The sequence below is a fragment of the Bos grunniens genome, chromosome X, assembly GCF_055505025.1.
Source record: "Bos grunniens cultivar Pamir isolate PY7600 chromosome X, Bosgru_T2T1.0, whole genome shotgun sequence".
NCBI lineage: Eukaryota > Metazoa > Chordata > Mammalia > Artiodactyla > Bovidae > Bos > Bos grunniens.
The window spans coordinates 118,170,247-118,183,180 of record NC_141194.1 but is presented as its reverse complement, the minus strand read 5'-3'; the positions used below and the strand labels follow the sequence as shown (position 1 = coordinate 118,183,180).

General features: G+C 44.8%; 1 protein-coding gene across 4 annotated transcripts; it reads right to left on the bottom strand.

Annotated features, from left to right (window-relative positions):
- Nucleotides 1-1,119: 1,119 nt before the first annotated feature.
- Nucleotides 1,120-12,228, bottom strand: SLITRK4 (SLIT and NTRK like family member 4). 4 transcript variants are annotated; one of them, XM_086388341.1, is made up of 2 exons: nucleotides 11,818-12,228; nucleotides 1,120-7,215 (listed from the first exon to the last, which is right to left on the bottom strand). In XM_086388341.1, the coding sequence occupies exon 2, from the start codon at nucleotides 7,163-7,165 to the stop codon at nucleotides 4,652-4,654; it is 2,514 nt and encodes an 837-aa protein (XP_086244467.1). In that variant the 5' UTR covers nucleotides 7,166-7,215; nucleotides 11,818-12,228; the 3' UTR covers nucleotides 1,120-4,651. The 4 variants fall into 4 exon arrangements, with proteins under 4 accessions (XP_086244467.1, XP_086244470.1, XP_086244468.1 ...); XM_086388344.1 differs by lacking the exon at nucleotides 11,818-12,228 and adding an exon at nucleotides 10,979-11,209; XM_086388342.1 differs by lacking the exon at nucleotides 11,818-12,228 and adding an exon at nucleotides 10,464-10,828.
- Nucleotides 12,229-12,934: the final 706 nt, after the last annotated feature.

The window sequence follows — 12,934 nt, the reverse complement described above, 5'->3', positions numbered from 1 at the left end:
AGGGTTAACAATTGAACTTGAGATCTGTTGCCAGTGATTCCCTATAAATGAAGCCACAAACAGGATATTTTAGTTCAGCCCATCCGATCATAGTGACTAATAGACTGAGCATTTGAAATGAGGCTAAACCTTTGACACCCCTTGTCTACATAACTGAGTGGGTTGGACCCAAACCACTGCGCTCACTATGAAAAAAAGAACTAAAACAGGTCTCTCCATCACGTGATGCATTTCCCGTGACACACAAAACATTTTGTCCAAAAGTACTCATAACATGCTATCTATATTGCTCAGGTCTTAGCTGGTTATAAAGCCAGGCCACAGCAACGTTAATGTTCTCTGTATCCCTCTGTCTTTCTATCTCTTCCTGAAAGAAAACACTTTATTGGCCAGTTTATAATCTTTGCGGCCTTCAAATAATGCAATTGGTTCATTTTTCTCAACCAAATGATGGACTGATGATTTTGGTCATCTTTGAAAGAATCAAATAAAAGTCAAAACCAATCCCAGAAATGGGTAACTAACCAATCAAGCTGGCCATATATGATAGAGGACCCTATATTTTCTAAAAGTATTGAAACAGATAAAGATTGAACGTTAATATTTGCTTATCTGCAATTATGTCCGATTTCAAGTGATTCAAGGCAATGGGGAAGAATCAAATCATGTTGACCTTGGCCCTGTCTGGCTCTTCTCCAAAGAGGATGCCAGTGGAAAGGAACTCAAATTGCAAAGATGTTAGAAAGGAAAAGCATTTCTTAACAGATTTAGCAATTAAGTTAAATACAAATAGCATTTGAAAGCTCTGTGTCTTAACCTCAAATCTGGGTGAAAAGATCAATTTGATTACTGCTTTATTTCTTCTGAAAAATAATGGAAAGATAAATATATTTAACAAAGTGTGGCTTCAGAAATACCATTGTAGCAAACAATTTTATTAAGACTTTCATAAAAATGGCATTTAATAAAGTCTTCTAATACCTTGATGCTATTAAAAGCAAACAAAAGATTAAAACAGTTCCTTTCTGTGATTTACATTAGCTTTTATAGCATTATTTGATTTTTGTCTTAGAAACTAATGTAAATAATAATAATCAAATCAGGGTAAATACAATACAATGCATTTTCTTTACTTTATTTCAAAATAGTGATTATAAATACATTCTTCATATATTTTCTCCCCAGCTCTTTGGATGCGACAATAACACAAAAAAATAATAACTCACTGTGCTCATTTCATACAATGTCAATGTACAAATCATGCAAAGGATATAGATTAATATTACTGCCATACATTTCTAGATGTCTTATTATTTCTTCAATACCTGTTGATGTTACTCATGAGGCCATGCCCTGTATAATGTATGCATCCTTGTGGCTTAAAGAAATTAACTGTTTTTCTAAAAGCAATGAAAGAAAGCTGGTCTTGAAATGATTTTCTAATTAATATATTTATTCAGTTTATTTTTCAGAATGGAAAACTAAATACAGAATACAAATTGCCTTATAGACTGGAATCACTGTATTCTAATAGCTGCTTTCTCATAAAATTACACAAAGATTTCCTTTTAAAGAATTGAATCATCTTTATTGATTTCATAAAAAAATAATTAAAACTTGGTTTATATTCCACAGACATATTATCCCCACCCCTTTACTGATTTCATATGATCTAATTTCCTCTGCCACCATTCTAACAGAGTCCAAGTACATGATACAATGCCAAGAAGCCCATGATGTGTCAGACCACATTAGAAATGAGCACTTCTTGGATTTTTTAGATTTGAATTAAATTCTACTAAAAACGCTGTACCAACATATAGATCTTTCCTTAAGGAGTTAAACTAACATCAAGGTTATAGTTGAAACCAACACATTGTAGATAACAGTATTTTAACTGCTCTGGTACTCAACTCAAAACTTATGCCTAACTATATTATCATAAAATGTACAAGTAGAACTAATGAGAGACAGGTGTAAAATTGTATACATTGCATAATGTAGGCACAAAGACTTTAGTTCAGGGAAAGAGATCAGCCTTAACCAAGGATTTGTTACTGTCATTCACTTATAAGTAGAACTTCCAAATAACCACATACATTAAAATTACTTTTTTTTTTTTTTTGAAAAGGTGAACATTTATTCCTTTCAGCAGAAGAGTATGAGATAGCCAATATGCTACAGCAAGCTTCAAGATGGAGGCAGGTACTCTTGCCATTGACAACTGCAAAAACCTTGAAACCTCTTCAAACTATCAACACACTGAATAAAAGGCATCATCCCAATGACCTCTTATCCCCAGCTCATAAATAGAGCTTTCCGGTTCCTCCTATGAGCATCTACTTAAGATTCCTCAAGTCATACTTTATTGACAGGATAAACTAAAACACTTTCTTTGCAGCCTTTTCGTCTTTATCCTGTCAGTACACATTAGGAGCCCTTTAATCCATGGATGCATGCAAGCATGGTAATGGCATATTAAAAGTTCTTATGAAATTGTAGATGCAAACAGGCTGTTGGGCACACATCTTCATGTCTTTTCTTTCAAGATCAGAAAGCAAGTATTTGTTTATATATTTTTAATATTCATATAAAGTATTCACAGACATTGTCATGAAAATTAAAATTACACATTAAAGTTTTAAGAGCACCAGCACATACATATGGAGACAATTTTTTTTGCTATTTAAAAAAAAATCTCCAAATAATCTATATGTATGCATGTACACCCAAACACACACATACACACAAACACCTCCAAGAATGCCAAGTTGTTTGTTTGTTTGCTTTTTTTTTTAATCTTACAACAAACACATAAAGCCCTGGAATTAGTCATTAATAAAGAGACTGCTGTTACAACTTTAATCATAATATCATTTTAGAAGCTGCACCAAAATACCTGCCACTTGAAATTCATTAAGAATGCCTATATTTTACCTTCTTGGTCATCTTACTGATCAATACAGTAATTATAAGAGATGGAACATGAATAATATACATATGCAGGTAGGCCAAGAAGGCAATGTGTTTCAGGACGTCCCTTTGCTAATTGGGAGAACCTAAAAATATTAAAATATCTCCCATGATCAAGTGCTCCCTTCCTTTGACCAATTTTGACTTAGAAGTTAACAGCACAAGCAAACACAGTGGCATATCATTTGTATTTGCAGACTGTGAACTCATCTGAGACCAATGAAAGCATTTTACAGTGTGGCTTTCATAGCCGCAGATTACCATGATGTTTACTGTTCTACTTGATTATCTGATAGTAGTCAGAATGATGAAAGAACAGGATATGATGCATACAAGATATAACTATTAACCTTATTCATTATTTTTTAAATATTCGTAGTGAAAACTATTTGAATTCAGCTCATAGAATCCTGAAAAGCAAGACAAGTGATGGCAAATAATTGCCTCAGACACAGTCTATAAAACTAAGGAACCTATTTTAAAATGCACGGTTGGTAACAAATCTGAAGATAATATGCTAAATTCTCAATGATAGCACAGAACTATTTTTTTATTTTTGTTTATTTTTGTGTTTTTTTTTTTGTTTTTAAATGATACCTGATCACAATGTCCAAAATATTTCTGTACACATAAGCTTCAGTTTCAGTTTGGTATATTTTTGCTGTCTAAATGTATACTATTGATAAATTCCCTGTGATCAGGAAAACAAGTCAGGCATATTAAATACAGATTAAGGAGTACATATTTTCCTATTTAGTATACAAAGTACTTCATAAATATGAATTATGTTACAAAAATAGCTTTGGGTGCGCTCACACGGTAAGCACTTTGCTAATTTTGGACAACCTTTAAGGATTGTGGGTATTTCACATAACTGAGAACAAACTCTAATATTAGTTGAATTTGAGCCATGTTTAATTCTGATAAACATCACGTATTTCTTCAGATCACCACAAACGCTAGGTAACTCACGTTTATTTTTTTTTTTTTTCTCTTTTAGGTTTTATGTCTAGACAGGTAATGCTTAAAGTGTTCAAATTTATTTTATAGTTATGTAATGCATGGTATATTTTAAACAAATATTTGCACAATTTAACATTATAAATCCAGCGGTTTCAAGATGCAGGCCATAAAGTTTACCGATTTACAAATACTGTCAAATGTTCTCTCTTGGCATGCTTTTTTTTTTTTTTTTTTTTTTTTACTTTTCAGAGAATCTTTACACAAAGTTGTTACAATGCCACAAATCAAAAGGAGTATTCCAGTTCCACCAACTGAATCTACGTGCAAGATGAAGGACCCAGCTGAGGTACAAACACTGGTACCAGTTTTCTTGAGTTTGTTTTACAGAGCACAAAGAGACGAAGGTTTTGCATTGGGGTACAAAACAGATTTGCCTCTTGAGGTTAAATTCAGTGAATTATGTATATAAAGCATCCCTTTGGCAATAGAGTTTGCAGTATCCCCACAGGACTCCACAGTATAGGTTTTATGTAGTAAAATCTATTAAGGAAATTCTCTTCTACGGGACACATCTTTGCAGCTACAGTTAATGAGACACCCTTGGAAACACCTGTCTCTATGCCTATTGATAATATAGTATTTGGAAGTGAGAAGTCAACAAAAGGCACTTTCATCATTAAATAAATGTCCTCTGTAGGAAGTAAGATTGCATGACCTAGATCTTGTTCAAAGCTGTCTGCTCTTCAAGGACCTGTAGGTAGTCGGGGGAACTCTGGAGTTTTGCCTTCAGTTCAAAGTACTCGCTGCTCTTCCTTTGCTCCACAACAATTTTACTGTGGTTGCCGCCTATCAGTGACTTCTTGGTTTTTTTGTCTTGTTTCTCTGGATAGCGGATCTCGAAGCCACTGACGCCTATGCTATTGTACTCCTTTTTGCTTTCAAGAAAATTCTGAATAAACACATTGGAATCCCTGCTCGGGAATAATTCATCCAGCTCATCGATGGTGCTTAGTCTCTTCCTGGTATCCACGTGCAATACATCTTTTTCCTTGTCAGTGACATTTCTCATCATGACTTTCTGGCCTGGAGGATCAGAAAACATGAACCCAGTTTCAGAGTCTTTCAGGCTGCAGGTGTGGCTCTTGCTCATCTGTTCTATGGTTTGTGGAATGAATGCTTCTGTGCCCAGGCCATCTTTTTTGTTGGTTTTGTGGTCATGTTTTCTCAGCTGCAACTGCATGGAACCGCACTCGGGGTTCCCCAGGCCTTCGTGCTTCACTGTGGGTTTCTTGTTTCGTCTCAGCACAAAAACAAGAAGGCAAAAAGCTACAAACACAGTTAAGATGAGGACCACTAAGATACTTAGGATCAAAATGGACAGAGGCACTGGACCACCAGGAGGACTTCGAATGGGCCCCAGCGGGGTAGTGAAAGTAATGGCGGGTGCAGGGCTCGTGAATGGCGCCGATGGCTTGTTTAAGAGCTTGGGACACAAGATTTCGTTTTTGAGGGACTTCAGTTCGATGTTGGCAAACTGCACAGGTGTCTCGCACTTCAGTTCTTTCATGACAATCCCATCGTTCAGCTTCTCTAGCCACAGCTTTAATGCCACCAAGTCACAAGTGCAGTCCCATGGGTTGCCCTCCAGGTCGATCTGAGTAAGAGCCTGCAGCTGATCCAGGACACCACTGACAGGCAGATACATAAACTTGTTGTTCCTCAGGTTCAGTCTAGCGAGGGGTGCTCCCGAGAAAATGTACACGGGCAGGCTCTTTAAGAGATTATTGTTTAAGTACAGCAGCTGCAAGTTTGGCATTGAGTCAAAGGTGCCCGCTAAGATTTCCTTAATTAAGTTGTATTCCAAATATAAATACTGCAGGTTATGAAGGCCTGAAAAGATCTCGGGATAGAGTCTCTCGATCTGATTGCCATTGAGATAAAGCCGGCGTAAATTCGTGAGGTTTCGGAATACATCCCCCTTGATTGCGGTAATCTGATTGCTGCCTAAATGGAGTAGATCCAGTCCCTCGAACTCGGTGAAATCGGAGATGTCCACGTCTTTGATGCTGTTGCCATTGACGTGCAACTTCTTGGCATTTAACGGTTTTGGTATCAGCTCTGACATGGACTGGATGTTTTTCTCTTGGCAGTTGACACTCAGTCCCAGATCGGAAGGATGGGTTTTGCAGAAGCAAGGTGCTGGACAAGGTGTAAGAGGAGGCACCCTGGTTTGGTAAGACACGATCTGGCTGAGATTGCGGTTAGAGAGGGCTTTGCCGGCCACGATTCCAGAGATCTTGGAGGGATTTGTTGTTTTCGGTGCTTTGGTCACTAACCTGTGTAAAGATGTTTGGGTGGTGTGACCGTTCGGGGTGGTGTAGCCATTTTCCAGCTGAGACGGAGGCAGGATTCGTACGTCAAAATCACTGCCTGTGCCCATGGGGCATAATTCCTGCTTGTTGGTTTCTTTTAAAAGTCTTCCATATAAGTCACTGGGCGTTTCACAGATAGCTTCACCTATGTAAATGTTATATGGCATATTCTCCAGCCAAGCTTTTAAAGGCAATAGATCACAGCTACAGTTCCAAGGGTTATCTTCCAGTTGCAATTCGACCACACGGCCTATGTGTTCCAGAACTCCGATATAGGGGAGCTTCTGGATTCTGTTCCCTCGGATATCCAGATGAGTCAAAGATGCGAATCGGAAAATATTATCAGGAAGAAAGGAAATCAGATTGTCATTAAGAATGAGAACTTTTAGTTTGTGGAGCTTATTGAAGGCTCCCCGTTCAATATACTTGATTAAATTGTAGTCAGCCTGGAGATACTCCAAGTTCTCAATGCCAAGGAAAGTGTCAGCCCGGAGAATCTTTAATTCATTGTTGTTCAAGTGCAACTGCTTTAATGCACTGAGCCCAAGGAAGGCTCCTCCCTCAATGTTCTGCAGTTTATTATTTCCCAGCTGCAGGGACACTGCGTGTGAAAAATTCAAGAATGTGTTTGGGTAGAGGATATTTAAAAAATTGTTTTGGAAATTGAGGTGATAAAAATTGGACCAAGGGGGTTTCAGCTGATTTGGCCTGTAGACTGAAACCTTCTCACAGTTGACATACAGCACATTCTCAACTGACACGCAGGAACACACATTGCAAATTTCCACCGATATGTCAGAATCTGCATTTGTCGAAGAAATCAGGGCTGACAAAATCAGAAAGAGCCAAAGAAACATCTTCTTGCAATCAGCAAACAACTTTATGCTTCTGAATAAAGAGAAATAATCTAAAAAATAAAAAGAAAACATTTTTTTCAATGATTGTTACTTGAAAAAGAATTTGTGCTTAAATCCTACCACAGTGAACACATGGCTATAATCATTCGCTTTGTATTTTTAAGACACCCAAAACTTCAAGTATTCTCACTCAGTCCAACAAGAACCACCAAAAATACCATACATTTTATTTCTGTGCCTGTAGTTGATACAAAGTTTACATGTGCAGAACACACAACAAACAACAGTAAAAAAAAAAAAAAAAAAAGATTGCTCATCATGGTTTAACCTGAACAATCTGAAAATAGCATTTTTTTTTAAAAAGACTTGGACCACCAAATTCCACCCTTGAACTCAGACCTCAAGCTTGTATTGGTAACTCTAATGACTGACTCCAGAACATCAACTATACCACATAGTGTTAGCACCAGGAAAGGAATTTCTATCTGTAAATGTCTACTCTCAACGCTTCAGCTTGGTAAGAAGCCAGGCAGAGGAGATATTAGGGCCTTGGGTTCCATGAAGGATGGCGATAGGAGTACTGAGTGGCTGCAGAGGGAATGGTCAAAAGATCAAGGTGGAAGAAACCCTGGAAAGATACGTTCCTGAGCTTCAGTCCAGAGGTAAGCACATTGCCATGAATCAGTTCACTCCTGTACACTGCTCTACACTGTGTTTAACACACACACACACACATGACCCTGAGAGGGTTCAGCAAAATAACCAAGTAGGAAATGGCCTAATTTGAGTATCAGGTAAATAAACAGTATCCAGTTTCCTGTCAGTCATCTCCCAAACAGGGGAGGAAAAAAGGCTTTTTTGTCTTTGGGTTCCAGAAAGCAGGAAAGAAAACTGCTTGCCCTGTACTGATTACCTGATGTCCAGACAGCCTCCCCACTCCACCAGAACTGGCTTTCCTGCCTCCCTGACACTCTCCCATTCTTCTGGGTGCCATCTGAACCCAGGGCCGACTGACACTTGGCTCAGATACCGATCTCCTTCACTTGGACCACAGACTGCCACTGCTGAGGAAGAGGGGTTCACACACTACAGTCCCTGGGAGGCTTTATCTGCAGCGCCAGATACATTTAGCACAGCCAATGTCTGCCCTCAAAGTCATCAGTTCCCAAATACCTCACTCCAAATATTACCACCCCCTGTCCCTGTCTACAAACAAACCAAGAATCACTTAGTCGAGTTTCATGCTTGGCAAATTAACCCGTGGCTGCCAATTCCGTCCACACTGTATGCATGTACAAATATATGTGATGCTTCATGGAAAAGATTAAAAGGAACAGCAAGCACTGTGCATTTTACCAATGCAGTTTTACTCATGTGAGCCTCCTCCATCTCAAATGGGAAGCTGTCCGGAATTTCAATATGGTTACCATCAAATATTAATTAAATAAATCAATTACTCAGGAACACACAAGGAGAAGAATGATACAAAGAGAGAAGTGACACACAAAAACTCCTTTGTTTATTTTGCCCGGGAGGAATCAGCTAGTGGCAAAACCGAACGTGCCTCAAGGTAGACAGTTCCTTAGCCAGTGACCCACGAAGATTTGCATTTTGAGTAGTTTGGTTCAGAATACAGCCAGCACTGCCCAGATGCTCCTTGGCTGCCATATAGATGAGCATTTCCTCAGTTCACGGCGATAGCTTAATTGGCAGTGCAAAAGGAAGTCATAATTTCAAAGTATGACATCATCCAAACTAACTTTCATTGTAAAATCAAAATCTCACATGCTTTCTTGGCCTTCCTACAGATCTGGTTTTCAACAGCTACTCTGTTTCCTTAGAGTCATTGCTTGTTACTACCCTCCACCCGGAACCGCCCCCAACCCCAAAGAAATGCTAAAGCAACCAAACCAAGCCAAAAACCTGAACACCTGAATTCAGTACAAAACAAAAGAACAAGGAGCACGAACAGACCTGAAATTGCATAAGGAGCTGTCCCCCTTGCAATTTCTACTTTAAGTAGCAATGGGGAGTGCGGGGCGGGTGGGGGGGGGGTGGAGAGCGCAAGGACAAGCTAGAAGTTCCCAAACGCAGCTCCAGTGAAACAGAAGCTGCAGGCGGCTGGAGGATCAAGCAAGGGAGAAGGGGAGTAGAGCAGCCAAGGAGAGAAGGGAAGAGGGACCGAAAGGGAAAGAGACCATGGAGAAGTGGAGAGATTAAGAAAAAAAGCTAGGGGAAAGGATCTCCCCCCTCCAAAAAAAGGGGGCGCGCTGAAGGGGCAATGAATGTAAGCGAAAGAAACCTCATATTCACATGGTACCACTAAAACCTGTACATTTTGCAATGGGGGTGGCGGGGAGGCAAAAAGGAAAAAGCAAATCCACAAAGTGTGAGCTGAGTACCAAAAGCCATCTCTCAGGGTTACAAGGGCGGCCCGTATCCTTATCCACCACTCCGTCTCTCGCTCTCGCTCTCCCTGCCCCGCAAGACACCCGGCTCCCACGGCCGGCCAGAACTGCACAAACCTAGCCTTACCACAAATCCGGCATCCACCAGAGCGCCACGCCTGGCGCTCCGCTTTGCGCGGAGGGACCGGGCCTGCAGGGGGCCGACGACCGGGGAGGGTGGGCCGAGGTGGCTCCCCGGGAACTGGCCCGGGAAACCTCCGCCTGCCTGCCTGGGGCGCGCGCGAGGGGGCGGGGGGCTCCGCGGAGAGACGCTGTCCACACCGCCCCCGGTGCGCTACCTCGGGCCGGCAGCGACGCGGCTGGAGGGGCCGCCGGCGATGGCGCGTACCGCAATGTTTTGCCGCATCTCGGTGCCCAGGGCAGGCATGCAGCCCCCTCCCGGGTCCCGGGCCCGAGCGGCGGCCTCGTGGGCCGTGCAGCAGAGGCGGGGACCGCTCGGGATGTCGCGGGGGCCTTCAGCCCCGCTGCGCACACATCTCTCCGCGCGCTCCCGTCCCACCGGGGGCAGCTGCCGGAGTTTCCGTTGGCCTCTAATAGACCCAGGCGTGCGGTGGTTGAGGGGGAAGAGGTGGCCAGCTCGGGCCACGAGGGTGATAGCTACCGGGGCGTCACTGGCCTGCTAGCCATAGGCACAGTGACCCCGTGGCTCCTTGGCCGAGAGCGGCGGCCCAGGCTCCCCCTTGCGCCCCCACCCCTACCCCACCCCCCCACGCCGGCCAGCCCCAGAATGCTGCTGTCACCAAGCCAGAAATCAGCTCAACATTTGAGCATCTTGCAAACTCGCGCTGCCAGCGCTTGCCCGGCTTTGCAGGGTTTTTGGAGTTACCCACCGGCTTCTCTCGTATTCCCTGTCTTGCGGGATGCCAGAAATCTCCAATTAGCTTGCGGGCCACTGCCCGGAGCCCTAGATCCAGGTCCGCCTAGAGTGCCTGCGAGCGGGTCGGAAAAAAGCCCAGCCCGGCTCAGCGGCCCCGACAGCCCACATCACCGTAGACCAGGACACTTTCCTAGTCGCCCCAGCCTCCCGGGGGCGGAGAGGCGGGGGCAACGATGCTAAGGACACCGGACTCTTTCGGTCCTCGGGGACTTGCGACCGCGCGTTGGGCAGGCAAGCCGGGAGCGCGCGGCAGCGGGGAGGTAGCCACTACGGCCTCTTTGGCCACTCAGCTCGCTCCAAACCAACACGACCCAAACTAAAAATAAGAAGCTACCTGCCCCCCTCCACATGCACGCGCGCGCACACACACACATAGACACACACTCACACGCGCGCGCGCGCTGCCGAGCCGAGCTGGGGAAAGAGGCAGCGCGTGTCTGTGCAGCCCCAAGCTGGAAATTCACCCACCTCCGGACCCCGGCGGCTCTCGCCGGACCCGCCGCGCCGCGATCCGCGCTGCAGTTTCCGCGATGGTCTCTACGTGATTCGGGCTGGAGCTCCTCGGCGCCCGCTCGCCCGTCAAACACAGCGAGCAACCCTCGCAAGCGAGCAGGCGGGCACCGGCGCGCACGCGCGCACCCAGACAGACACCGCGCGCGCACCCAGCACCTCGCACACCGGCTGCACCTTCACATACAAGCGCCGAATCCTCGCCCCCGCCCCCCGCACCACCCCCAATCCCCGGGCACTCACGCAGCCCTCCCTTCCGACACTGAAGCACCTCGACCCCCGCACATTCCCGAGGCCTCCCCCAAACCCCCACCCAGACACCCACCCTTGATTCCTCTTCTACCCCCACGCCGGGAAAGACAGCGCACTTTCCTCCCCGCATGCCCCCTTTTTTTCCCTAAAACACCCCCTAGGGAGGAGCGACCCCTATCCTCACGCATAGAGACCCCAGTCGCCTAACGCGGGCGCGCTAGCCTCCATCTCCCCACCACATACACGCACACTCCAGTCCTTTCTCCTCCCCCAGTCCCCTAAGAACCAAGGCACACACGCACGCACACACACATACACAACCGGGGCGTTCCTTTGAGCGAGCCACCAACAATCCCGGCAAAGCCCAAGAAACAGCGGAGAGCCTGGGGGAAGGCAGGGGGTCAAGGGAGGTAGATAGGGGCGTCGAGTCTACGCGGAATTGAATCATTCCAGGATCGAGGTGTGTGTGTGTGGGGCGGTGAGTCAACAACAATGACATTCAAAGGCAACAATCGCACTTGGGCTTTGTATCCCGGGTACGGTACCTTTTGCTAATTGTCACCCTGCAGAACAGAGGGCTCCGGGAATACTTCTTCGGTCGCGGGCGATCCTGGATGGAGCCTTCTCTGGACCAGTTTCCTGGGAGCCAGTAGTGTTCTCACTCCTCCTACCTGTCTGCGCGTAAGGGGCTGGGGGCTTTAAGGCAAAAGTGTGAAGCTTTAGCCCAAAGTGAGACTGTTTGGTGGATTTAGGAGACGCGTTAGTTCTCCGCACCTCAGAACCCTGCGAACCTTCGGTGTGGAACGGGTTACGAGGGGTTGATTAAGGGGTGGGAAGAGGGGATAGGGGAGAGGAAAGAGGTGTGGGACTGAGAGAGATGCAGCACTTGCGACCAAAAGAAGAAGAAGAAGAAGAAGAAGAAGAAGGAAAAAAAAACTGCTTTGGCTACTGAGCATGCCCAGTTCCCAGCTCAAGCCCTATAAGGGAGGCATTGTGTGCAATCCACTTCTCCGGGCTTTGGTGGTGACCGGGAGGGGAATTTGGTTAGGGGAGGGTGGCGGTGAATGGGAGACTTTAGGGAAGGGGAACAAGGTTTGGAGTTTGGGGGCTGCGCGGAAGGGTCTGGTAAGAAAAAAAGGAAAGAGACCTCTGGGATACCTCGGGGAGACAGGAAAGGAGATAAAATGGACTAAGAAAAGTCACTTCAGTAGCCCCGTCACTGGCGTGTCTATACCAGAGAGGCTTTAGGATTGAATCTCAGCTATCCGGAGGTTGCAAACAGAGCGTGTGGACAGGCCAGGCCCCATTTGTTGGTGCTGCCACAGGAGGTTAGGGCTGTCTTGAGGCCGGGCGAACGTGTAAACCAGTTTCATGCAGATTGATAATTCAGTTAATAAGCTTAGAAAGCAAGCACTGGAACTTGTGGGGCGGGGGCGGGAGTAGGGGGAGAGACGGTATTTCAAATACCTGGCTTTCCTAACCAGTAAAGGCTAAAATGGTAGTTTTTCTCCCCTTCCCCCAACCTTGCAGTTTTTGTAGATGCTCCTCGGCTAAGAAAAACAATTCTCTCTCTCTCTCTCTTTACTTTGTGTCGGTGGAAATAAACTGGTTTTAGGTAAATACAGCTAAGTTATAAATGGGAACTATCTCCCCAGGACCTTT